We start from the raw sequence: 27,651 nt of genomic DNA, 5'->3' as shown, positions 1-27,651 counted from the left end.
CCGCCTCCAGAGATCTCCCGAGACTTGGGATTACAGGCGTGCACACCCAGCTACTTCAGTAGTGATGCCGGACAGGCCCCAATATGCAGTCCATAGGCGGACGGATGTGACAGCTCTCACCCCCTGCCTACTTCTGATGCTCCCGGGGAAGAGAGAAAACAAACTCCTGTCCATTCTTCAGTCTTCCCAAAGACTCCCACAGTGGGAGTCAAGACTGCCTGCTGGCTCTTTATCGCCTCCAACAGCAGTGTTTCTCTTAATTGTCTTTCTGGAGAGTAGAGTAGTTTTCACAGCTCCCTTGCGGTCCTTCGTTCCAGCTCTTTCTTTTTCCCTCTTTTTAGTGTAATACTAAGGAGTGAAGCAATTGTCTTGTGCACACGAGACAAGTGCTCCACTGGTCTACATCACACCCCTGTCTATTTTTCTGTGTGTGCATGTATGAAGGTGAGAGCACACACACACACACACACACACACACACACGTGAGAATGTAGAGGTCAGAAGTCAGTGACGGCTATCTTCCTCAACTGGTCTTCACCTCATTTTTTGAGACAGATTTTCACATTGAACCTAGGGAATATTGGTTTGTAGAAACTGAGTGTGTATGCCTTAGTTACTATTCTATTGCTGTGAAGAGACACAAGGCAACTCTTAAAAAGAAAAGCATTTTGGGCTGGAGAGATGATTCGGTGTTTAAGAGCACTCACTGCTTTTACACAGGTCCTGAGTTCCATTTCCAGCTCACATGGCAAGCACCCATGTGGCAGCTCACAACTTTCTGATGTCGTCTTCTGGTGTGCAGATGTACATGCAGACAAAGTACCCATGTGCATAAAATGCATAAATAAATCTAAAAAATAAGTAAATAAGAAAAACAAAATACACTAAAAAAAGAAAGAAAGCACACATTGAATTGGGGGCTTGCTTATAGTTTTCAAGGACTAGCCCATGATCATCACTGCAGAAAGCACAAAGGCACGGTGCTGGAGCATGGAGTTGCTGAGAGTTTTACATCCTGATCCTTGGGCAGCAGGCAGAGAGAGAGACACTGGGCCTGGTATGGGCTTTTGAAACCTCCAAGCCCACCTCCAGTGACACACCTCCTCTACAAGGCCATGACTACACCAGCAAGACCATAACTCCTAATCCTTCCCCAACAGTTCCACTATCCTAGGACCAAGCATTCAAGTCGATCAGCCTTTGGGGGATGTTCTCATTCAAACTCCCACCCACATGTCGGACACACATTTGCAGGTGCCAGATGTTGATGCCTGGGGTCTTCTTCAATTGCTCTCCACTTTATGTACTGAGGTAGAGCTTTTCCCTGAACCCGTAGCTAGCTGATTAGCTAGCAGCTTGCCCTGAGGATCTCCTGTCTCTGCTTCCCGAGAGTTAGGATTGCAGGCACTCGACCCACCCAGCATTTACCCGGGTGCTGGGGATCCTTACTGCAGTCCTTGAGCATGTATGGCAAGCACATTGTCCATTAAACCATCTCCCTCCTCCTGTAGCTTTTGATATCCGGTCTCACTGTGTATTCCAAGTTGACCCCTCACTATTTATCCTCCTGCCTCCACCTACCACACACTAGGATTACAGGCATATGCTGCCATGCTACACAGCCCAGCTACACGAGTAATATTCAGTCCACTTTTGAGTGTTTCCTGAGTGGTAAACACTGTGCTGCGTGTCCAGCTCCAGATTCTTCTCTTCAGCCTGACAAACAACCTCACGAGGTCAGTTTTATCATTGCTGTCATCTTTGTTCCGTACAGTCCAGGCAATGATAGGACAGCTACACTTTAGGTTGTCAATGAATGAGTTTATTAAGTGTACAGCCAGCCAGAGTAAAAGAATAAATAACAAGGGATAGATGGATGGATGGATAGATAGCAAAACATCCTGCAGAAATCGAGTGGGAAAACTGGACCCCCCCCCGACACACACACACACACACACCCCGCATAGAGATCCAGGGCAGAGGGAATTGTCCCATCTGGTGAGGTCTCCACGAGCAAGAACAAAAAGGGACAGATAGAGATGTTATCATCAAATCAGGTACTCATAATACCCAGTAGACTGACTGGGGAAGCTGAGGCAGTCTACTGGGCTTCCCACTGGGCTTGCTCTCCACGGCTCTGCTTCCCGTGCCTGAACTTCTGGCTTTGCTTTCTTGCTGCAGGCACTCTTACAACATGGGATAAACAACAGTCACATCTGCTGCAAGGGATTTACCTTCTGGCTGCTTTCATGAATGCAGTGTGTTTTTTTTTTTTTAATTTTTTGTTGCTGTTAAAAATTTACCTTTATTTCTTTAATCATGTGTATGTGTGGGGGCGGTGGTGTGTGACCCTCAGAGACCAGAGGCATCAAATTCCCTGGAACTGAAGTTTAAAGGTAAAATTGTGAACTGTCAGGTAGGTGCTGGGAATTGAACCTGGGTCCTCTGGAAGAGCAGCCAGTGCTCTCATCCAATGAACCATCACTCCAGCCTCCCCTTTTTTTGTCTTTAAAATAATTTTTTCAGTATGAAACTCAGCTGGCCTCGCACTCCAGGCAACCCTCCTGCCTCACCCTCCCAAGGGAATACAGGTGTGTGACACCCAGCTTTTGATTCCAATAGCACATCTTGAACATAGTCTTAAAGGTTCACCGAGTTGATGCCTTTCCTCTTGGGGATAGATTGGTGTTCTGGCTGCTGATGCTAAGCGGAAGAGATCGGAGTAAGATAAAAATGAAAAGGAGATGGGACACGATGTCCTGGCCAGCACAGAAGCAGGACAGGTTTGGACTTCCGTTTGTTTAGGAACTGCCTTTTAAAAAGTGTTTGCTTATGGTCGATTTTGTCTTTTTGCTTACGTGGCTTCAAGCTGCCATCTCATAGACTGAGAAATTAGAAGGCTTTCCAGCCTGGACCAGAGGTTCTCAGACAGAGCTCTAGGCAGGGATAAAGGAAGGCAACAAGGCTTCCTTCCTAGGATACATGGATTGAACCCATGACTCATCATTCGTCTCTGATGTAGACAGTGTTGACTGGACACCCAATGGCAGTGCATTTACTCCATACAACCTTATCAGGTAGCTTACCCTGTGCATAGACGAGAAACTGGCTTGCCCAAGATCACGCAGCCAGTTGGACCCCTAACTCCAGTCCTTTCCTTCACATAATTGAAACAGCAGCGCACGGCCCCCAACAAAGTTGGCTGCAGGCCACAGGGCAGGTGTAAGGAATTGGCTGAGGTTCCCGGGTTTTCAAATGACATTTGCTTTTGAAACACCTCCAGAGAAAGAGAGGAAGTGAATGAAGTGGAATCACATTTGCATCCCGGTGCCCTGTGGGCAGCAGAGTAACTGTCTTTCTGAAGAGGATTTGCCCAAAGCTAAACAGAATCAAGCTGCTTAGCCAGGCATGGAGGTACTGAGCTAATCCCAGTGCTAGGGCGGTCGAGGAAGACTGCCAGGAGTTCCAGCCAACCTGGGTTGTATTTGGAGCATCAAACCTTGAAGGTCAAGAAAAAAGGGCTAGGGGTGTAGATCAATGGTAGTTTATCTAGCGTACTCTAGTTTGTGTGATGCTTGGTGTTACCATTACATACACATGCATGTATACCCACAAGTGTATACATACATGTATATATGTCCACGAGGGTTCACACACACGCACACATGCATACCTACAAGTGTATGCACATACATATATGCATGTCCACAAGTGTACACACATATGTATGCATACCCACAAGTGTATACACACATGTATGCATGTCCACAAGTGTACACACATATGTATGTATACCCACAAGTGTATACACACACATGTATGCATGCTCACAAGTATACACACACGTATGCATACCCACAAGTATATACACACATGTATGCATGTCCATGAGTGTACACACACACACATGCATACCCACAAATGTATACACACATGTATGGATATTCACAAGTGTACACACACGTATGCATAGCCACAAGTGTACACACACACGCGTATGTATATCCACAGGTATATACACACACATGTATGCATGCCCATGAGTGTACACACACACACACATAGCCACAAGTGTATACACACATGTATGCATGCCTACGAGTGTACACATACCACACACACACACACACACACGCACATACACACCAGAACCACATGCTAATATCTGTCAAGGGTTGGCTGTCAGGGATGAGATGGGGGTATCCAATCTCTAACTTCCCTCAAGGAGAAAAGCCCTAGATGTGCCCTGGTGAGTTCACCTGTAGGGGTGTTCTGAGGAAAGGTGAGGAATAGGTGGGAGGGGGATATGCTGAGAAGCTGCTGCCTTAACCACATCCTCACCTTTGTTGGATCCTGGCGGTAACTCCATGGCCTTCGTGTAGCACTGGCCACCCCAGACCACTATTTTAACAATGACAATCATCTTTTCCCATGTGGGTCCAGCAGGGAACTTTCTGCACCCTCAATCTGTGAAAGCAGGTCTTTTCTCTGAAAAGCAAATACTTTGTTTCTAAAGGAGGCTAGCCTGGACTAATTGAGATCTTGTTTCAAAAACCCAAAATAAACCAATTAAAAAGTTAGAAACCTCAATGTCCTTCAAGGTAAATAAATTCTGCCAAATCCACACTTGAAACAGCCTGTGTTTCCCCTAAACTCCTCCCACAAAAAAGGTCAAAAGCATTGGAAGATAATAACTTCACCAAGACCCGCAGGAAACGGAAAGTAAAGCTAACTGCAGACTGACAAGCACAGTGGACAGCTGAAAATCGGGGAAAGACACAGAAGACATCACAGTTCCATTAGGAAAATTTTAGAAAATTGAGCCAGCGAGATGGCTTAGGGGGTTAAAAGCAGCTGCTGTACAAGTCTGAGGACATGAATTCGATTCCCCTGAACCTAGATAAAGGTGGGGGAACCAAGTCACTGAGCTGTCTTCTGACCTCCACACACACACTGCACCATCTGCCTTCCTCTCTGAATAATAAGAAATAAAGCTTTAAAGAAACTAATTTAGAAAATGAAGAAAATTCGGGTGTGTGGGGGGAATTGTACTTCCTTTATCTAAGAAAGAACCATTGCTGTGGTTGATGCTCCCCCACCCCCCACCCCCGCGAGGGCGGCGGTGGTCTTGCCGCCTCTGGGCCTAACACAGAAGGTAACGGTGGGAACACACTGTTGGAAATTCAGGCTCAATCCCACCGTGTGCACCCCCTACCTGGGTGAGCCTCCGTCTCTAAATCCGTGACATATGAAAGGTCCCACCCTCTCTGCGGTGTGAGTGGACAGTCGATGGAAAGCCCCCCCCCCCACGGTTTGGCAAGCTGTCAGTCCCCTTACCGTGTTAGCGTGATTGATCGGGAGTGTGGTGCCGTTTCTGAAGGTGGCTTCTGAATATACTATTTGCCTTTCTTTGAGATGTGTTGGCTGCTTCCAATTTTATTCTTATAAATAGCTCTCTGATAAACACTCTTGTGGATATACTTACTTCTCCCTCCCCCGTATTTAGATTTTAAGATTATTTCCCAGAAGTGGAATTACTAGGTGAAAAGGGAATAAACATTTTTAGCCCTGGTATGCGTGATGCTTGGTGTCACGCAGCAGGTGCTATGTCTTCTGTCTCACCTCCCCCACCTTCTCAGCATTCTGGAACCTCCCTGCCCCCCACCAAGGAGGTTTCATCCTCCCAGGAAATGACACAGGACTGCTTCCTTCCTCCCACTCCCTGTGGGACAGTATCTCCTTTAGTTACAGCCTTTCCCCTCTTTCTGCATGAGCAAATCCTCCCCGTCCAACCCTTCTTCCAGCCTTCCCGGTCAGGACGGAAGTCTACGGGTTCCACTCAGCGCAGGGTGCTGAGGCTCAGTTCTCAGGCAGTGCTTTTCTGGGGTAAACTGTCTTCTCGGGGCCAAAACAGACTATGTGAGCTGTGGCAAAGAAGCTTATCAGCTGACTCCTTGGACAGTGGGAGAGTGGAGTCTAATGGTGACTGTGAAGGACAGGGCCTTTGGCACAATTTCCTGACAGGAGCGAGAAGGCACTCAACTGGTGTTAGTTCTCGGGGTTACACTTGACCAACGTTCTGTGAGACAGTGAGCAGGCACTCTGGCTCTAAGAAAATGAACCGTTTCACAGCGGTGACACTGCTGTCTCTATCCTGGAGTGTTCTAAGATCCTGGGAAGGAGAGGTGGGAGTGGCCGCAGGGAGAGAAAGGCATACACGCTATAAATAGTACTGATATGATGCAGGGCAGCAGAGACTCCATAGCAGCAATCCAGAACTTTGATTCCTAAGAGTTCCCTTTCCTTCCTCTAAGGTCAAAGCAAGGTCAGCTCTGAATCTGTCAGCTGAAAGAAGCTGCACCCTAAAAAAACAAAACAAAGGCTGGAGAGATGGCACAGCTGGTCAAGGTGCTCACCACAAACACTGACAACCTGAGCTCAGCCCCCAAGAATTCCACATGCATGCTGAGACATGCTTGTGCCCGTCCCCACCAGAAAACACATAAATGTAATAAAGAGTTTTTTAAAATCCCACCCGTTTTTCACTTCTTTGGATTTTCTACCTCGTCACTGAAAATGCTGTCGTCGGCAAACACACATTTCTCTTACAGTGCGGAGGAAACAAGTGAATCGCGGGGGAGTGGGTCAAGATACATCCTTCCAGGAGGACTGGACCTGGGCTCGGCATGGGTTTGCTCTGAGCTCTGCACTGTGGACACTCGTTAATCCACCCCCGCCATCTGCCTGGCCCACAGAGGGACAGGCCAGAGCCCCAGGGGTTCCTGCGGAGTATGCCACGAGCCCATACTTACCACAGTCCATGAGCTCTCTGGAAGTGTTAGCTAAATACAGTGTGTGCTGTGCTCCAAAGAGAGACCCAGGGTTGACAGGGGCCTTCCAAGTGCAAGACACCAATGAACAAAGCATGAGGCTCACACACAAGTAGGAAACCCTCAGAAAATAGGAGCTTACTCTGGAGATAACTGGCCTAGGGGAGAAAATAACAAATGGGACAAGATCCTGCCTTGTGGCTTCGTCATAGTAAATTCCACTTTTGTCTTTAGTCCACCTTCATCCCATTCCAAATTGGGGGGGGGGGGAGGACAGGCATGATTATTATGCTGTTAAGTATCGCCTGACTGAGACACCTCTTCCTCTTCCACTGAGACCTGTGGCTGTGGACTACGGATCTTCCACCTTGCTTCCTTCCCACTGTCTCTGGCTCTGATTCCTGTTGCCTCCAACTTGCTCTCCGGGTGCCTCCCACAGGGCCAGCTGCTCCACATCTCTCAGCAAGCAGTGAATTCCATTCCATCAGCAATGGCTGGCCAGCACCATGTGAGGGACACTCAGATGTCAGACAGGCCCTGAGTGTGGCAGGAGAGATAACACTCAATCAGGCCGGGGGAGGGGAGAGCTGAGCTGTGGCTGCAGCTGTGTGGAGGGGAAGGGTCCTTGCACAAGGACAGGAGGAGATAGGAGGTTACGTGGCATCTAGACTTGTTTATTTGAGACCAGCCTCACTGCAAACTCACAGACACTTGTCTGCCTCTGCCTCCCAAGCAGTAGGATCAAAAGTGTACCCACCCTGCCCAGTGGAATTTGGATTTTTAACTGTGTGCCATCGAAGGATGTGAGGCACAGCAGGTGGACTCCCTGTTCAAATTCATTCTTAAAACCCTGCCAGAGAATAAGCATCCAAAAGGCTTGGAAAGTGAGACACAGAAGGCTAGTCCTGTGGGGTGGGGGGAGGACGGCAGTGGCCCAGCTCTGAGCAGCATCAGCTACATAACTTATGGGATTCAACTGCAAAAGAAAAATGTGGGGTTCCTTGTACAAATCTTAAACATTTCAGAATGACAGCATAGGGTTAAAACTCTGGGGCAAGCTTTTAGATACAAGGCTGTATGGGAAACAAGCTGTGTTGGAAAAGCCAGTCCCGGTGACATGACAGAAGAGGACAGGTCTAAAGACAGACCTGCACAGCAGCTCCAGGACCTGGAGGAGAAGAAACAGTATAGCAAGGCAGCTGACAGACCTTTGTGCCTTGTTTCCCAGGCCACCCTGCTGCGTACAGATACCCTGCAGTAGCTGCGACCAGCTCTAACCTGTAACTATGTCTACATGGCAGCCTCCCCTTCCCTCCAATCCCTCAGTCTGTGCTTTAGGTCTCTATCTAATGGTACCACCATCCTTCCAGTCATTTTATTAGACTCTGATGTCACCGTCCCAGGTGTGTCACCCACCCCTTGTGATAAAGATGATGAAGATCACATCCCCTTGGGCCATTTACATTTTACTCCCTCACCTGTGTGCCTTCTTTTTTCTTTTTCTTTTCTTTCTTTCTCTCTCTTTTTTTTTTTTTTTTTTTTTTCGAGACAGGGTTTCTTTGTAGCTTTGGAGCCTGTCCTTGAACTAGCTCTTGTAGACCAGGCTAGTCTCGAACTCATAGAGATCCGCCTGCCTCTGCCTCCTGAGTGCTGGGATTAAAGGCATGCGCCACCACCGCCCAGCTTCTGTGTGGCTTCTTCACAGCTATGATCATGGTCAAGTTCAAGAAAGTCCTTACCAACTCAATCAACTACCTACAGAAACCCCCGTCCCTCTCCCTGACCTCAATCTGGATCCCACTTCCCCCTTCTCAAATAAACCCTCCACCCTCCAGCGCTGCTTCACTGCTAACCCCAAATGCTAACCAACTCAGCACACTACAGCCAATGAAGTCAAAACCTGATGCTTATGTCAAGAGGCCTGTGGATGCCTTCTTACATTAGGAGGTGTGGCTTCGGGTATGTAATTCATGCCTCTTGAAGGAGGGCAGTCCAGATTGGCTGGTGTGAATTCTAGATCTTAGTGTGAGCCACCAGGAATTTAACTTTCACTTGAGCAATCTCTGCTGTACAAATCAGAGCAGCAACGAGTGAGGGGCTCAGGGCTCCAGGCTGCAGCTCTGTGGGGCCAGTCCAACCTGGCCTTGCCTCCATCATGATCTCCAGAGTACCCCGAACTTTGTAAGGAGAAGTGCCACCTAAAATATGTTTTCATGGGCTGAGGAGATGGGGAGTGAAGGCTTAGAGGCAGAGTTTGATCTTTAGGTGGAAGGGAAAAAAGGTTATCTTATAAGTTGTCGTCTGACCTCCACACGGGTACGGTAACACACATACAAAGCAACCAAGTAAAGAAATAGAATAAAATACAAACGAAAGCATGTATTTACAGAAGTCAGTGCTGGGTGGGGCCCAGAGGATCCTGAAATCCAGGGTAGCTGGAAAGAGACCACTTGATCTTTCCTCCCTGTCGGGAAGTGGGAGTGGGGGGAGGACAGAAACAGAACTGCCAATCATATGATAAATGAGACCCTGCCTCAACAACACAAATAATAATAATAAATACAATTAGCAAATCATAAACAATGTAAACAAAAATCAGGGAAAGGAAATGAATCAAAGAGAAGGAAAAAACAGGATTCCTGCCATCAACCAAGCAATTCCAGCTTTTTTTTTGGGGGGGGGGGGATCTGGTTGTTTTGTTGTTTCCTGAATGTCAAGTGGTTTCTATTCATTCTTGGAAGTTTGTCTTAGCTGTCATCTCAAAGAAACTTTCTTTAGCCTCCACCCTAGCCCACCCACCGTGGGTGAACAGACACAGACACCTAGAGCCCTGAGACTAGGCCAGGCCTCTCTGGGGCTCTTGGAGTGAGTCTTGCCTACAGTGGTGTTATCAAACTCCTCACAGAGTCTGGGCCCTGTGGCTGCTCCACATTATCTGTGAGGCCCTAGAATGAAATGCCTGGGGGTGGAGACTGCTGGCTACACAGACAGAACCCTCTGGAAGAAGAGCAGGTTATAGCGGAAGCTGTTGTAGATAACCCCAGACAAAAGCCATCCTATGGCATCAGTGTGACCCCACTACCAGGGTTAGGCCAGCCATCTTTTGTTTGCTTGCTTCGGTTTTATTAGACAGGATCTATGCCATTTAGACTGGCCTTAGTTCTGCGATACTTTTATTCTCGACCCACCCCCAAATACCGGATATTCAGGACAGGGCTTTTGGTTGAATGCAGCTATGACCCAGAAACAATGTCAGCTATTCTTATTGTTGGGATGGATTGATTTGATCTCAGAAATTGATTTCTGCTTTCTCTTAAAAAATCTCGTCCCCAAGCCGGGCAGTGGTGGCACATGCCTTTAATCCCAGCACTCTGGAGGCAGAGGCAGGTGGATCTCTGTGAGTTCGAGGTCAGCCTGGTCTACAAGAGCTAGTTCCAGGACAGCCAGGGCTACACAGAGAAACCCTGTCTCACAAAACAAACAAACAAACAAACAAAAAATCTCGTTTCCTTATGTCCGTTGTAAATAAACCCCTCTCTAATGGACAGACGTTTTCGCATCAAAAGATAACAGTAAAATGGCTGGCAAAGGGCTTGGAGATGCATTTGCAGCCCACGTGTCCTGGGATTTAGCAGTCCTCAACAGACACTTGCAGAGGGGAGGGGCGAGTCACACCCAGCCCCCCCCCCCATGGAGGCGGGCGCAGGAAGCTCCATAGAGAAGGGCCGGGATAGACAGCCTGGGATTACACTGATCCACCATAATCCCCCAAATCCAGAAGCCACCTGGACAAGTTTACAGGACTGATCCCCTCTGTTGGATCCCTGTGGACAGTGTTGCTACTGGGTTCAAGACAGGCTTCCCAGAACAGCTCCTAAATTGGTGCGTTGTTCTTGTTTGTTGAAACAGGGTCTCATTAGCTCTGAAGGTAGAGCTATGGAGAGAGACAGAAGAGGGCAGTCAATCCTTCTGAGACAGAATCTGATTCTGACAACTTCCCCCTTTGGGCTGGTTTGTTTGTTTACTTTCCGGAACTTTTTATTAAGGAAAATGAAAACGTAACAGAAGTGGGGAAAACGTGTTAGAAGCCTCGATTAAGAGGATCAAGCCATGCCCACCGCGGCTCATCTCAGAGGCCACCTCCTTAGACTGGAGTCCGCTCGGGATCCACCCGGAGGCCCCAGAGGTTCCAGAGCGCGGCCCCGCTTCGGGTTCCAACCGAATTTGCTTCCTCCCCTTCCCGCACAGCGTGGGTCACCTCGGCCGGCTGGCGTTCCTGACAGCCCACCGGCAGTGCCGGGTGATGTGTGAGTGAGTCTCTCCGCGCGGGGCCCCCGAGAGGAGCAGGCGCCCGCCACTTCCTCTTTCTCGCTCTGACTAAGACACCCTTCCTCCATCCCGCTCTTGGGGTGGAGGCGGGTGCCCGCACGCCCCGCCCAGGAGGCGTGGCCAACGCCGAGGGGCGGGGAAACACCCATATTTGGCCTTATATGGGCAGTCACGTCACAGGACGCGCACTCATTCATATAAAACGCTGCGCTGCCGGCGGAATCCCCGGCTTTCTGGGCAGCGAGTGGCGGGGCCTGGTGCGGAGCTCGCGGGGCGTGAAGAACAACGTCGCGCGGCCCCTCGCGCCGGCCGGGCTCGATCTTTGCAAGGCCACAAGCCCCGCCGGGGGTGCTCCGCTCGTCCACGCCGGCCTTGGGCCGCTGGGTGACGGCGACATGAAGGTCACGTCGCTCGACGGGCGCCAGCTGCGCAAGATGCTCCGGCAGGAGGCCGAGGCGCGCTGCGTGGTGCTCGACTGCCGGCCCTACCTGGACTTCGCCGCGTCGAGCGTGCGCGGCTCGCTCAACGTCAACCTCAACTCGGTGGTGCTGCGGCGGGCCCGGGGCGGCGCGGTGTCGGCGCGCTACGTGTTGCCCGACGAGGCGGCGCGCGCTCGGCTGCTGCAGGAGGGCGGCGGCGGCGTGGCGGCGGTGGTCGTGCTGGACCAGGGCAGCCGCCACTGGCAGAAGCTGCGGAAGGAGAGCGCCGCGCGCGTCGTGCTCACCTCGCTGCTGGCCTGCCTGCCCGCCGGCCCGCGGGTCTACTTCCTTAAAGGTGAGCTCGTGCGGGGAGCCGCGGGACCCTTGCCGTCTGCCCTCCTTCTCCTGCACCCTGGGCCGGGACACCGGGGCTCCGGGTTCCCTCGCTGCGTGGGAACTGTGGCCCGGGGAAAGTCACTACTCGAGGGAATGTGCACCCCGGGGTTTCGCGTGCGCTTGGGAGGTCCTTGCGAACGTCAGCGTCCGGGGCTTCCTTCTCCCCACCCCCGTTTTCCTCGAAAGCGTCTGGCAACCTGCCTGTCCCCCTGGGCTGGGTGGGCTGGGAAGGTGCGGCGGGCCGTGCTCCTTAGTTCCGGGGACCGAGGGCCCGTGCTGGCCTCTGGCGCCGTTTGCAGACCACGGGGGTCGGAATGTTTCTAACAGATCTGGCGCGATCAAGCAAGTCGAGACCCTCCCCCGGGAGAGTGGCGCCGCGGTGTCCCCTTTCTTCCCGCCTAGACAATTACTGTACGTTCGGCTGTGTCTTGGTGGGCCTCTTGCCTTTTTGACCCTGGCAAGTCCCTCCCCTTCCTCTCCCTCTTTTGCTTTTTATTGTTTTCCTCCAGCCTCCTTCTCCCACCCTAGGCCTTTCTCGAGTTTAATTTGGAGCTGACAGCTTTCCCACCCCTTTTATCCTCTCTTCCCCGGCAGGGATTAGCCCTGGGACCGTCTCAGACACTGCCAACTGGCCTGCCCGGTTAGGAGAGGTGCCGCAGGGGCTGTGAGATGTGGTGGAGATTCTGTGGCCTTTGATTTTAGGCCTTCAAGGGCTGCCTCTAGGCCCGACCATTTCACCTGCTGGCGAGATAACTTTGGCTTCCGGTTGTGGGTGGGTGATTTATTCTCAAACCCCACATCATTGATTTCTGGGTCATTTCCTGTGACTGCTCTTGCCTTCTAACCTCAAACGTGTGGGAACCCTGACTGGGGTGCAGAGGTGATAGCAGAGCGGATAGGGCCCCACATCTCTGTTGACTGAGTACCTGGCGCGGGAAGCCTGATGTGCTTCAGAATTCGGGTGCAGTGAGCTAAGACCCTGTTTCAAAGCCATGCAACCTGAAATTTCACACACTGCAGGCCAGGAGGATTCCAGAGCTCCTTATCTATTAACACCTCTTGCTAACTGTCCCTTGTTGATCCCATTGGGAGATAACAGCTGCAGGGTGTGGAAGGGTGGCCTTCTCTAGGCTCTGCAGAGGTCTCTCACTTTTTAAAAATGAAGTAATGTGTACTCAGGTGAACATGAGCAGCGCAAAGTGTGTATAAAGAGATGCATGGCTTCCTCACACCCTAAAACAAGTTCCCTCGTGGATAGCTTTTAAACCAACTGGAACCATCCATTTCCCCAGTCGGCCTCTTTTACCCAGCTAGTTCTGGACACATCCATGCTGCTTGCTGATAGACAGTGCCGGGGGATGATCCGGGCAGCTGGGTTGCCTGTGAGGGAGAGGGGAGTTGTCGTCGTAAGGTGCTCTGGCTTGTGCAGTCTTGTCTTTCATTCAGACCATAAAAACGCTAAGATCAAAAGTGGTGTGCATTTGGGATTTCAGTGGAAATTGCTACCCTTATAACTGCTGAATTCAAACTGTTGGAGGGGAGAATGCCTTTCTCTTACATAGCACGTGTCCAGATGGGCATTCGGGGTTTGACCTGATGGCATCCAGATGTTGGCGCCAGGCCTGCCACACTTCCTCCAGTCCCCTCTCCCGCTGATGAGGCCACAAGGACCAGTTGGGTAGTTGGAGCTCACACTCAGCGTCTGTATGTGCCCCAGCGTCTGTGTGTGCTGTTCCCTGCAGTGCAGGGATGTCTGAAGGAGGTCGAAGCAGCTGGAGGAATTGCTAGCACTCTTGCAATTGGAGTGAGGCGCAAGTGAGACAGCACAGAGGAATGTTGTCTCCACACCTCCAGTGGGAGTGGGTGGAGGGCAGAGACCTAATCTCCTGACCCCAGTTTGAAGAGGCAAGCCCTGTTGTTTATCTGTCCTTCAGCTACACGGAGACACTTTGCCTGTTTTATTTTGTTAACTGGCAAGCAGTCTCCCACCCTAACGAGCCCTTCTCTCTACTTTCCTGCCTACCAGCTCTTAAATGGTCTATTTAAGGCCTAGAGATGAGGTGGCCTGAAGGCTTCTCTTCCCTGAAGCCTTGTCCTCAACTTCGGGAGTGCCTGGGCTATTCTTTGTCCAGATGCCCACAAACCTGTCATTTTGTTTCCTGGAACCCAAACTGTGGAAGCCAGGCCCACCCCCGTGATTTATTGTCTATGAAATACAACCCCCTCCTCCACCGCCTCCAAGGCTGTGTGGGTTGGTATAACATTCACTCTGCCTCCTAGAAGGAAGGGGCTGCCAGGGGAAGCTAAGCCACCAAAGCCTTCACCTCTACTCCCTTCCCCTTCTAGCCAAGCCCCCTGTTTTCATGGCAGAGAACATGACCATTTGTGGAGGACCAGCAGTTTCTCCAGGGCGCTAGCGAGCTCTTTGAGTGATCACAGGGGAGATTTGGGGGTACTAAATGGGGGCAGGGGCAGAAGCTGAAAGGAAGCCAGAATGACAAGATGACTCATTCTAGGAACGGGCTGCAGCTCCCAGGAGGGTGTAGGAGACTGCCATCTAATCCATTAACCCTTTGCTGACTGCAGGAGGGAGCCCTCTTACTGGGCTGCCCATCTAGCACCCAGAGACAGAGCACGAAGGGAGCTCCTTGGGAAGGGCCTTGTCGCAGCGTGCTTGTGTTACCGGTGGCTTGAACCCTTGAGGATAGTGAAAGATAGGTGGGTTTTCCGGAGGCTCTCAGAAGTACCTCGGGTTGCTGTTGGTGAAACGGAAGGTTCCTAAGCAAGATGTTCTGTCTACCTACAATGCCTTGGCTTTCTGTGGGCCTCCAGGCCAGATTTACTGGTTCTTCCCCACTGGTCTTGAGACTATTGATGTGGATACACTTCTGTTACTGGTCATTTTTATACCTTGGGGTGGGGGAAGAGTCTTGCATATAGCCCAGGCTGGCCTTCGACTCATGACCCTCCTAACCACCTGCTCAGATTGAAGGCATGTGCTGCCATGCTCGGCTCTACAGGATGCCCTTTGACCTCACGGGAGCCTTCTGGAGGAATTGAAATGTAATACCAGCATCCTCCCATGCCCAGAAGTCTGCGTTTTTGCATTTGGTTTAGAGTGTATTAACTTGATGTGTGACTAAATTGGACCTGTAGAAGGGGTTGTCAGTGACCTTAGGAGTGAGAAAGGGCACACTTCTAGGAATGGAAGCGGGTACAGCTATGATTTTTGCCTAGAGTAAATGGGCTAGGGAAAAAGCTAGTTTAGGAGTCTTCTTAGAAATCAATGAAAGTTCACATAATCATGCCTTTGTTTTAGATAAACAAGAGAAGAAAATTGCTTTTGTTTTCTGAGAGGATATGGTTAATATTTACCAAATGCCAGATAAGCTGCTTCTGATAGACACAGAAAGTTAATCATTGCCTCTCTTTGAGACCTTTAAAAACTGGATGTATTTATTTATGTGTGTATGTGTGGGTATATGTGCACCATGTGTGTACAGGAACCCGAGGAGGGAAGAATAAGGTGTTAGACTCCTCCTGGAACTTGCATTACAGGTGTTGTGAGATGTCATGTAGGTGCTCCAAGCTGAACCCCAGCTTCTCTGCAAGAGCAATAAGTGCTCTTAACTGCTATCCATTCCTCTAGTCCCAGATGACAGACTTTTAGGAGTGTGTGTATGTGAGGGGTGTGTATGTATACAAGTGAGGGAAGTCCATTTTTTTATTCTAGAACTGGTGGTTTTGTTCAGTTTTCTTTTTTTTTTTTTTTTTGGATTTTCGAGACAGGGTTTCTCCATAGCTTTTTGGTTCCTGTCCTGGAACTAGCTCTTGTAGACCAGGCTGGCCTCGAACTCAGAGATCCGCCTGCCTCTGCCTCCTGAGTGCTGGGATTAAAGGCGTGTGCCACCACCGCCCAGCTCTTGTTCAGTTTTCTTAAATTACATTTATTTAATTATGTTTTTATTGAGCATGCTTGTGCCATAGCACACATATGGGGGCCGAAAAACAACTTGCAGGAATTGATTCTCTCCCTCTGTTCTGTGGCTCTTGGGTGGTATCAGTCGTCAGGTTTGGGGGCAGGTGGCTGTAGCTACCCACGGAGCTCAGAAGTTGCTTTGCCGTAGCGGGCTTGTAGCTCTCACGTCGCAACGGATGTTTTCTGACAGTCCGAGAACCCGGTGCCTTTGCCCGTCTCACTTTCGTTTGTTTGTTTGCTTTTGAAGGGGGGTACGAGACCTTCTACTCACAATATCCCGAGTGCTGTGTGGATGTGAAGCCCGTTTCCCAAGAGAAGACTGAGAGTGAGAGGGGCCTCCTCGGCCAGTGTGGCAAGCCCATCCTCAGTGTCACCCTCAGGCCAGCTTATGACCAGGTATGTGAGTCCTGACTCCTGACGCGGGCTGCTGCTTTGTACCGGGGAACTGACGCCGTGCCGACGGAGCTGCTGTGGCTTGTGCACACGGGTTCCCTTCGCAGGGCGAGTGAACAGTCTCCCAGCACACACTAGGGTCCCTGGGCCACAGGATGCTGGGCAGCTTCTGAAGAGAGGAAGTGAGAGAGAACATTGTTATTAGCTGGCTTGGGCAGTTTGGGGAAGCTTGAAAATACTGGTTTAGGTTTCCCTGAAGACATTCAGAGCTGACTCTGAGGCTTCCTGTGTTTTTGTTTCGTTTCGCTTTTTAGATTTGTTTTATTTTATGTGTATGAGTGTTTTGCTTGCATGTGTGCATTTGCACCATGTACATACAGCAGAGGTCAGAAACTAGAGTTACAGAGGCTTGTGAGTCACCATGTGGTGCTGGGAATCAAACCCAGGTCCTCGGTAAGAACAGGTGCTCTTAGCTGCCGAGCCAACTCCCTAGCCCCATTCTCTTTTGTTTTGGGAGGACAGGCTTGCTGTGTATGTGTAGCCCAGGGCAGCCTTGACTTAACTGCCTGAGCCCCGCAAAGACTGGGTTTGTAGGCTTGTGCCCCATCCTTGGCCAACTCCTGAAGGTTTCTGGTACTTATTTTCATACATTCTGGTGCCAGAGGAAATGGAGATTCTAAAAGGTTAGATGTTTCTGTAAGCATATGGGGTTTTGTTGGTTGGTTTTTTTTTTGTTTTGTTTTGTTTTGTTTTGTTTTGCTTTAAAAAGGTATACTTTATACAACTCACTGACAAGAGGCTAGGAATCTATAAAATGATGGGGGACGGTGGGGAAAAAGCAGGCGAAAGTCCAGGCCTGATAGAAACTAGAGTTCAGGTGCCACCTTGCCATCTCACAGAGGGCAAGGTTCTTTTTTTTTTTTTAATTAATTTATTTAATTATTAAAGATTTCTGCCTCTTCCCCGCCACCACCTCCCATTCCCTCCCCCTCCCCCAATCAAGTCTTCCTCCCTCCTCAGCCCAAAGAGCAAGCAGGTTTCCCTGCCCTGTGGGAGGTCCAAGGACCACCCACCTCCATCCAGGTCTATTAAGGTGAGCATCCAAACTACCTGGGCTCCCACAAAGCCATTACGTGCAATAGGATCAAGAACCCATTGCCATTGTTCTTCAGTTCTCAGTAGTCCTCATTGTCCGTTATGTTCAGCGAGACCGGTTTTGTCCCATGCTTTTTCAGACCCCGGCCAGCTGGCCTTGGTGAGTTCCCGATAGAACATCCCCATTGCCTCAGTGTGTGGGTGCACCCCTCGCGGTCCTGAGTTCCTTGCTCGTGCTCTCTCTCCTTCTGCTCCTCCTTTGGATCGTGAGACTTCAGTCCAGTGCTCCAATGTTGGTCTCTGTCTCTGTCTTGTTTCATCGCCTGATGAAGGTTAATATTCAGGAGGATGCTTATATGTTTTTCTTTGGGATCACCTTCTTATTTAGCTTAAGGTTCTTATCATTGGCCAATGGAATGTCTGACATTTGCAAAGACTCCAGCCACTGGTCCACAGCAGCCCCAGACTTAGGTGGCCCCTCTTCAGTCCCCTGCTCTGGTTCCTTCAGGATCTCTGTATCCATCCCATCTGCCCTTTGGCCTACACATCTGACATGGAAGTTTTTCAGTCTTTGCTCAAAACAAAGAACATAGCAAAGCCTAATAAAGATATGGCTGAAAAATGCCAGCTCCCTGCCGTGGGCAGAACTCAGGCCCTGGAATTCTAAATACGAATTTAGTCCCTTGCTTCTATTGGGACTCTTGGTCACTGGAAGCCTTAGCCTGGCCAAATGCCAGTCATAGGTTATGTTTGTCTTCTTTCAAGAAAAATCAGCATGTGGGGTGAGCCTGAAGCCCCAGCATGTATCTAAGCTGGATGCGGCATGTGTGTGTGTGTCTGTGTTGTCTGTGTTGTCTGTGTGTGTGGTGTTGTGTTCTGCCTCTTTCTCAGAAAGTGAAAGAGAAGTAGGAATTGACAACAGGTTGTGAAAGCTCTGGAGACCTTTGGCCCACTGAGGGTGGGGTGCTCTGATGTGTCCTCAGCCCTCATCTGGGAAACCCCGTACACTGAGAGAGGCCAGAGAAGCTGTCATAGTCTCCGGGTTTTCTGACAGCTTTGGTGTCTTCCTCTTGAGTTGAACAGAAGATTCGGAAAAGGAGAGAAATAGAATTTCAGGGGTGTGATGGGCCAGCTGCAGGGAACATTGGATGCTATCCCAGGCTGGTGTATCAGCATTTTCTAGGCACTCAAGGGAGTTTTTGGTAGTGTCCAGCCTGCTTCTTTGAGGGGGTGGCTATTGGTGTCATGGGGATGGGGTGGTTCTATATCTGATCAAAGGTAGAATGGAATTAGATTTGAGTCTAGGGCCTCTTTCCCAAGCAGAGTCTACTATCTCTACCATTTTTCTAGTTTCTAACCTGTGGGGTGCTTGTGCTGGGCTGGGTGCAGGGGACAGTCTACTCTCAGGCTAAGACCAGAGCTGTTGGGATTGCTGGGCTTCAGGATCTGCCCTGTGTCTTCCCCAGGATTCTAAAGATGGTAGTCGCATAATATACAAGTTAATAATGCAGCCATTATTCCTTTTCTGTCTTACCAGTTATCCTCAGAGGATAGAAATTGTCCCCAGTCTTCATTCAGGGGTTAGAGAAGCTGCTGGAGCTCTGATCAGCTAGCGAGGAGCTAGCCCTCCACCCGAGCTCTTCTCTCACAGATGTCAAGTCCATCCATGTCCCTAACCTCTGCACCACACTACCTCTAGAAGGCTGCCGTGTGTGTGTGTGTGTGTGTGTGTGTGTGTGTGTGTGTGTGTGTGTGTGTAGGGGAGAGGTGCAAGTGGACTTATTCCTAGAGAATCTCTAGAGAAATGCGAGAAAGAAGGAAAATACTTCTCATTTTTACCTGAAATAGGTCCCGCTCTACCTCTGACTATCTCTGGCATTATTTAATCCCATCTGAGCCTCAGGAAATGGTCTGTGGGCAGGGCGGTAGTGGCGCACGCCTTTAATCCCAACTCTAGGGAGGTAGAGGTAGGTGGGTCTCTGTGAGTTCAAGGCCGAAATGCGGGTGCGAATAAAAATGCTGGTGTAGATATGTGTGTAACTCTGTTGGTAGAGTGCTTGCTTACACACTGGACCTGGCGTTCAGTTTAATATCATAGAAACTGGGTGCGGAGGCACATGCCTATAATGCCAGTATTTGGGAGACAGAGGCAGGAATATCAAGGTACACCCTGTGCCCAGCCCAGCTATGTGTAGAGTCTGAGACAAGCCTGAGTTACATGAGACCCCAACTCAAAAAGTGTGTGTGCGCCCGCGCGCGTATGAGTGCACTTTACCCCTTCGATAAATTCTCTGTTACTTCCTTCTGTGTAGTTGAATTGGCTTTTGCTTAAATACCTCAAGTGCTGGGTGGGTTGCCTGCTGCTGACCCCCATCTCTTGGTCCCTTACCTTTCTCCTTACTATGGGTCTGGCTAAGAATTTCCATTCTACCATTTCTGGGGCAGGAAATGGGGGGTAGGTTGTCTCCAACAGTCAGTGGCCTTTGATTGGCAGCTTAGAACCCTGTAAATGCACTCAGATTACTGAGTCTGTCTAGCCTAGAGCTCTGTTTCACCTGGGGGTAGACGGTCTTTGGCTCTGCCTCCTTAGGAGCTTCTGAACTAGAAGCCTGGGGTGTGGGCGATGACCTCACCCTGTCTAACTCCTACACTCCATGTGAAGTTTGGGGGTGGGGAAGCCCCTCTGCTGTGGTCTAACAGCTTTCCTGAGTCTAGATTCTGGGTAGGTAGGGGTTATTTTTAATTCTAAGAAACATACTTTTTTCGGGGAGAGGGGGAACGGCACCTTTGCCATTCCTAAAATGAAGATGGCCGTGTGTCAGGGTTTATGCGGTACGTGATATAAAACACTGTAAAGGGAGGATACTTTGCCAAATCATTTTCCATGTTCGCTATGGCTTAGGAAGCTGCCCTGCAGGGCCCACTGGCTTTCCCTGGTTGTTTCAGGGGAGTTTGAACTTAAACAAGAGCCCTTTCAGTTCCGACCACTTCCCACCCCAGAAGTTAGCATCGGAAGGCTGCAGTGTGACTTCTAAGCTCCTGGTCCCTGAGAATTTTGCTGTCACTGAGTCACAAGAGGGCTTGCCAAGATGGAGGTGCCACCCACTCTTGGCTGACTTGCCCTGGCTCTGAACTCTCTACCTGGGAACCAGAAAGGGAACCTCCCACTTAAACAAATAGGTCAGGGCTTTTGTTTGCCTTCTCCCAAATGAGTGAGCTAACCTAATGTCTCCTGGTTGTCCTCTGTCCCTGCTTCCAGGGTGGCCCAGTTGAAATCCTTCCCTTCCTCTACCTTGGAAGTGCCTACCATGCATCCAAGTGCGAGTTCCTCGCCAACCTGCACATCACCGCCCTGCTGAATGTTTCCCGCCGGACCTCCGAGGCCTGCACCACCCACCTGCACTACAAATGGATCCCTGTGGAGGACAGCCACACAGCTGACATCAGCTCCCATTTCCAAGAAGCAATAGATTTTATTGGTAGGTTCAGCCACCCCTCTCCATTGTTTTGGGAGTCTCCTTGGAGTGGAATATGTATTCTTTTCTTTTGATATCTTGGTATGGTTACCTTCTTGGGAAGAAAAGAGTCTGTTTTTTGGAAACAGCAACTTCTGTAGCCCTAGGTGGCCTCAAATGTGCTCTGCAACCAAGACTGGCTTTGAATCCCTGATCTTCTCCCAGCTCTCAAGTGGTGGGATCAGGAACCCACCACCATGCCCAATTTAAGAAGGGTCTTGTCTGTGCAGCCCGAAGAGTTGGGGCGAAGAGCAGGCGTTTTAGCCATCACAAAAGCGAGGGGAGGCGCCGAGTTACTCTTGTTAGGGGTTTTAGTTTACAAGATAAATGAATTAGTATCATTTTATGGCAGTACTTTGCTGCTCTTATTATTGTTTCAGTGGTCGGGAGCAGAGTGCAGCCATGTGTAGTGTTCTACGGGGGGGGGGGGGGGGAGCCTCCTTCTACGTAGGTTAGGCTATTTTTAAAGCAAACAGAAGGATGGAGGGAGCACTCCTTACGCACCAAGCCTTGAAGGCCCCAGCAGCTTTGCATAGCTCTGGCAAACAGCTTTGGAGGCAATTGATTTTGTATTTTCAGCTAACTCTGGATTAAAGATAGCACTTGACTCAAAACCCCGTGCCTTGTGCACAGAAAACTTGGCATCTTTTGCATCCCTGTATCCTGCGAAGCAGTTATTGTCTTCCCATCGTATGAGGCTAGAGCCTTGGCCTCTAGTCCCTCTGCCCAGACAGAGCTTGGGCTCTCAGTGTTGCCTTGATTGCCCTCACATTCCAGATCGCTTCCCCCATTGTGTTTAGCCTGACTTCTGTCTCCGATGTACAAACACACTCAGAATCCTGCCCCCCTTTTCTCTTCCTTCTTTCTCTTTAACATGCATAGTTGCTGGGATTGAGACATCTTTTCCTATGTCTTGTTAAAGGCAGGTGTTAGGCACAAGGGTAATTACTTAGTGCAGGCAGCAATTAAAGGCTCCGTTCAGCCACGTGGAAGGGCCTGCTTACCACACACGATGTCATAAGAAACCTTGACAAACTCCTCAAAGGCACAGACTGAGGCTTTCCTTGTCGCCCAAGTCTCTAGGCTGAGAATCCTCTTGGCAGCCTGAGAAGCAGCCAAGATGGTGGGTTCTAGATGGGAACTCTTGACTTTTCTTCATGCCCTTGGGAGGGTTCCTTCTCAGCCTGTTACTTAATTACCTGGATAGCTACCGAATGAGGTCATGCAACCTGCCCCCGTCCAGTTCTGAGAAACCTCCTTCCACATCCTGTGTGTATGTTGTGTCTATATTGTGGACACAGTCCCACAGGGATTCAAAAGCCTTGTACCCAAATAAGCACTGACATCCAGGGGAGGATGATGCTGTGGGTAGCAGGAGCCTGAGGTTTGGAAAGAGTTCCGGAAACGATGCACTCCATATCCTTTGGGTCCTTGAATGTGGCAGTAGTCCACTAAACGCTCACAGACAGCGGAGGAGCAAGGGGAAGTGAGGCACAACTCTGTAATTGCCCTTGACCCCATAATCCCAAGGACTGGGAGTCTGGGCTTTGAACCGACTTTCAGGGATTCTTGTTGGGGGCCGGCTCTTTATTGTTCCCTTTGTATTGATGTGTTGCTGTACCTCCAGTGAGTTCCTCTGGGCATGCTCTGAGGTTTGTTGTATGGATTGGAAATCTCAAAGGTTCCTCCCTGACCCCTTAGCAATTTGATCTTTTAGATAGAGTCATTTTCAGACTTCTTGAACTTTAAGCATATGGGTGGAAGGTGGTAAAGGAAGTAACATTTTCCCCTTCATTTTTTGAGTACTGTGGTCTTCCAGAGTACCAGTTACAACTATGTCTAACTTCCCGTGAGGTGATTACTTCCTCACTCTCAAGAGAGGGAATTGGGGAGACTTGTGTGATTTTGATTTGACATATATTCACCTTCCCTATTTTTAGCAGGGTTTTTTTTGGGGGGGGGGAGCAGAACAAAGGACGCTTCATGCATGCGCACACACATGCACACTTGGTCATAGTAAGCAAGAGACTGCTAACTGATGGTGACTCTGTAGCAGTGCCTCTCCTTTGTTGAGCAAGGTAGGGTTTGCAGAAGCCATTTATATTCCATCCAGTAAGCGTCACTTAGCCAGGACTGTAATTAGTGGTCAGGCACTGTTTGTTGTATGTTTGGTGGTGAGAACCCTAGAACCTCACCAAGCATCCCGCCCTGTCACAGCAAGACAGGGTGCTCAGGGAATCCAGAAGACCTCTTCCAGTATGGGCCTGCCATTAGAATCAGAACTGGAGAGGCTAGGTCAGTCTCTGAGCCTTAGACACTCAGGGAATGACATACGCCCAACAAAGAAACCTGCATGTGATTTTAAGGATTTTCCCATGTCCCTTTGAGCCGAACCTAGAACACAGATTGAGAGGCTGTGTCTAAAGAGGATGTTTCCGGGTCTAGCCCTGCCAGTGAAAGGATCTGTGCAAGGGCTCTGGAAAACAGTTTCACATGGGGATAAAAGTCCTACCTGGGGACATATGTTGTTGGGATTTCAAACTCTATTACAGTCTCATTTTATAGCCCAAGCTTGCCTTAAGAACTTGTGGTCCTCCCATCCATCCCTCAGATGCTGGGATTGTAGATACATGCCGTGCTCAGCTTGAGGACCATGGCCCTTGAACTTGCACTGTGGAGGACTGTCAGGTCGCACAGATTGTCCCTCGTGTGTCCTGCAGTTGGTGTTCCCTTTAGATCCTAGTTCTGACCGACTGCCCTTCTCTTCGCTCCCTTCCAGACTGTGTCAGGGAAGAAGGAGGAAAGGTCCTCGTCCACTGTGAGGCTGGGGTTTCCCGGTCGCCCACCATCTGCATGGCGTACCTCATGAAGACCAAGCAGTTTCGCCTGAAGGAGGCCTTCGACTACGTCAAGCAGAGGAGGAGTGTGATCTCTCCCAACTTTGGCTTCATGGGACAGCTTCTTCAGTATGAGTCAGAGACCCTGCCTTCCACCCCCACCCCCCAGCCTCCCTCCTGCCAAGGGGAGGCAGCCAGCTCCTCGTTTATAGACCATTTACAGACACTGAGCCCTGACATGCAGGGTGCCTACTGCACATTTCCTACCTCAGTGCTGGCACCGGTGCCCACCCACTCCACAGTCACGGAGCTCCACAGGAGCCCTGTGGCCACGGCAACGTCCTGCTGAGACTGGGATTGGCTGCCAGTGAATCCCCAAGAACAACTGTGATTTTTGTTTTTTTAAACTTGCGGACATTTCATACCTGTGCAATACTGCAGACCTCTCTCTGTCCGCTGCCCCACTGAGACGGTGGTGGTCACCAGGCTTGCAGGTGCACTTCGGACCGACCCCGAGCATAGCTTCTCGGGACTGTAGGAAGGCCAAGCCATGCCTCCAGCGCAGCGCTTGCTGACCGCTGCGCTCCCAGAGCCCCTGCCCACTCAGGACCTCCCAGTCCATGCATCTCAGAAGTTCGCCTTTTCATTTCAAGCGCAAGGCAATAAATCCCCACAGCCCAGTGGGAGCGAGACACCGCTGGACCAGGAGAGAAGGCAGTGACGAGGCCCATTCATTTTGAAGGAAGCACAATTTTCACTCTGTTTTTTGAACTTTGGCAAACTTTTTGTCTGTCTCTGTCACTTCAGGGAATAAAGCGGGTCACCACCCAGTCACAAAAGTTAACTCTGCTAGATTTGTCAAGACAGAAGTACCTGCCGGTCTGAACCCAGAAGTGTTGAGATTCTGTGTTGGGTTCCATGGAAGCTGTTGGCTGAAGCAGAGGACGCTGGAAAGTCAGGGTTTCTTTCTCACCAAGGGTTCTGTGACCATGGACTCCGGCATAGTTCTTGTGCATACTTGAACCTGTCCCATTGAATCTCTCTTTAAAGCCACTCTGCTGTCATCCAGAAAGTTTGCAGACCCTAGACCAAAAATCACCCCTTTGAGGAGGTGGCAGTAAGTGCCTGGAGAAAGGGGGCGCGCGCCGTGTTCTGGGGCGGTGACAGGACTTGTTCAGTGTAGCGTCCGTCGTGTACTGAGTGCTCCGTCGTGACTTTGTTTCCCTCCCTGCTCCTGGGGGGTTGTCTTCAAGCTACTGATCCTGGGTTTGTATCTTTTGCAATGTGGTACTACTTCTGTTCTTTGATAGGTTATTTCTCCGGGGGAAAGGCAATAAGTCCCCAAAAATCCATGTGAATGTGAAGAAAAGCAGTGTGTTGCTTGTTGTTTTTTACGTAGTGCAAAATAAAAATAACTTAAAAGTGCTTGTTCCTGTTAGTGGTGACTTGAGTAGGAGGGAATGCTTTTCAGGCAGAGATTTAAGCCTGCCTTGCTGTTTATGTGTTTATTTTTAATTTTTTGTTTTATATGAGTGGGTGTTTGGCCTGTACATCACATGCACACCCAGTACCTGCAGAGGCCAGAAGAGACACTGGAGTTAGAGACAGTGGTGAGCTGCCACGCGGGTGCTGGACATCAAACCCAGGTCCTCTGGAAGAGCAGCCAGTGTGCTCTCAACCATTGAGCCTCTCTCCACCTCCATCTATTTCCAGATAGATAGCAGGGTGGGGTGGTGGATGTGAAGCACTCTGTGTTTGCTCTTGACTGGTTTTAACAAGGACACAGAATGTTGCTAGAAAAATCCTCGAGGTGGGCAGACCTCCCGCCTAGGCTCTCCTTAAACAGCCTGCTTGAACTTTTGCTTCATCCCTGAAGTGGACTGAAAGGGAGCTTGATGCTCTGCAAAGTTCCTGGAAAGACAACGCCCTTCTTTCTGGAAAACCCAGATGCCAGGCTTCTGGCAGCCCCCTCTGCCCTGCCTGGCACATGGTAGACTCAGGAAAGGCTGGCTCGGATAGCTGAGGGATAAAGGTTCCCCTTAATGGCCTGCCCCCCTCTTTTTACTCTTGTAAGTAATTCTTTCAGATAACTCCCTCCGGAGTTCCCAGGTCAATCCCTTAGTGAGTGGGTTTCAATCCAACTGAAACTTAACTTGCCTTCTGAGTAATTTCCTCTGCGTCAGTGGAGGAAGGAAGAAGCGGAATCAACTATGCGGCTGGTACAGACTAAGTTCCAGACTTGGGGCCTGGTCCCTAACCAGGCCAACAGGAAAATGTTGGCTTTTGTGCCATCCCGCTCAGCTGATGCTTCCAGCCAAACCTCTCGCTTCAGAAGGGCCCAAAGGTCTCCAGCTACCCCAATGTGCACTTTGCTGGCAAACAGCAAGACAGCCGCCGACTAGCCCTAAGACTGCATGGGACCTTGTTATCTTCCTTTCCTTTCCCCAAATTGAGCTCCATGGGCCCCTGGGAAAGGCTGCAGGTGGGAAGGTCACCCAGACCAAGAAGACCTAATCACTTTGAGTCACTCCCTTAACGCATCCAAGTCTTACTCTGTTAGAGCAGTGGACAGGGACGCAGAATTCCTCGCCTTCCCCTAACTCCTGTTTTGAAGCCAATCTGCAGCCAGCCTGGGGCTTGGCTTGCCTGATTCATGACTGCTTCCAAGTCCCTTATCCCTTAAGCCTCTGCTCAGTCTGGAGTATCACCTGGTAACTTACTGTACAGGATTGTCCAGGTGCTAGAGGACCTTGGCAGGAGAACTGGGGAATAGGCAGCCAGCTGCAGGCTGGACTGCTGTGCTAAGCCGCATCCCACTTGCTGTCGTTCGCTTTATTGCATTAAAGTCTGTCTCTAAAGGGTGAGTAAGTCCTCTAAATCAGGCATATGAGGATTGCTCATAAGCCCCGTGAGTCATGGTGGGGCAGAGGGGGGCGGAAGTGAAGCCCCACAGCTGGGGAAGGCTCCAGGACTACCGCTCCATTTGCTAGTCTGTTAGCCTCACCTCCATGTCTACTGGAGTCAGCCACGCGGGTGTCCAGCACCAGGTGGAGAAGTCAAGCTAGTGTTATTGTCAGTTAAACTTCAGGGTTTGGGAGAGCACACTCTGTTAGTCTCCTGCATGGTCTCATGTGAAGATGCGTCTGAGCCCGAGAGAATAGAAGCTCATTTCCCAACTACACAGATGCACAAACTGTCTCAGGTTCACCCTAATTTCTGAGCTGGGATTGGTTGATGGGAGGGTGGTGTCACATGACTACCCAGAGTGTGTCAGGAGCCCTGTGCACCCATGGCAAGGACCCTAAGGAAATGTCTCCCCAACTTCAACAGACCGAACAGGGGTACCTCTCAGAACTCCTGCTGATTCACCTTCTGAACAACCTGAAACTCATGATTGCCTGTCTCTCTCTCTTTGCTCGGGCTATGTGAGTCCAGAACTAAACTTTCAACCTCCAGGAGCCCATAGCACGCTATGCTTTTAGTTTAGTCTTATCTTTGTTTGGTGACAGTCTGCTATATAACGCAGACTGGCCTCAGACTTAGTCCATCTGCCTGGATTTTCTGAGTGCCCATGTGCTGAGATCAGGGAGCACACCTCCATGCCCAGTGGATAGAATATATTCCTTGTTATCAACTCAACTTCAGGTCCATAAAAAAAATTGCAATTTTCTTTTTCTTTTACTTCCATTTTCTCAGAGACTTAAAGTAACCACAAAGCCTTTGAACCCCATTTGAGAGACTAAATGTACCATTTATGGGATGAGATGGGGACTATGTACCTAGAGTGGCATGTGAGTTGCTGTTTGTCATTTGAACCTGAAATGTTCCCCGCCCCCTGACAGGCTCATGTTTCAAATG

General features: G+C 50.0%; 1 protein-coding gene across 1 annotated transcript; it reads left to right on the top strand.

Moving 5' to 3' along the window:
- Positions 1–11,401: 11,401 nt before the first annotated feature.
- On the top strand, positions 11,402–25,218 carry Dusp5 (dual specificity phosphatase 5). The gene is made up of 4 exons (XM_057779986.1): positions 11,402–11,933; positions 16,201–16,349; positions 20,701–20,920; positions 23,736–25,218. Exons 1-4 carry the CDS (start codon positions 11,555–11,557, stop codon positions 24,140–24,142), a joined length of 1,155 nt encoding a protein of 384 aa, XP_057635969.1. The 5' UTR covers positions 11,402–11,554; the 3' UTR covers positions 24,143–25,218.
- The last annotated feature ends 2,433 nt before the right edge of the window (positions 25,219–27,651 follow it).

The sequence above is a fragment of the Chionomys nivalis genome, chromosome 8 (genome assembly GCF_950005125.1).
Source record: "Chionomys nivalis chromosome 8, mChiNiv1.1, whole genome shotgun sequence".
Lineage (NCBI taxonomy): Eukaryota > Metazoa > Chordata > Mammalia > Rodentia > Cricetidae > Chionomys > Chionomys nivalis.
This window is presented reverse-complemented; position numbering and strand designations above follow the sequence as displayed.

Coding starts and splice junctions, on each gene's coding strand:
- Dusp5 (XM_057779986.1), top strand. CDS start 11,555: ATGAAGGTCACGTCGCTCGACGGGCGCCAGCTGCGCAAGATGCTCCGG. Junction 11,934..16,200: donor GCGGGTCTACTTCCTTAAAG/GTGAGCTCGTGC, acceptor TTGCTTTTGAAG/GGGGGTACGAGACCTTCTAC. Junction 16,350..20,700: donor TCAGGCCAGCTTATGACCAG/GTATGTGAGTCC, acceptor CCCTGCTTCCAG/GGTGGCCCAGTTGAAATCCT.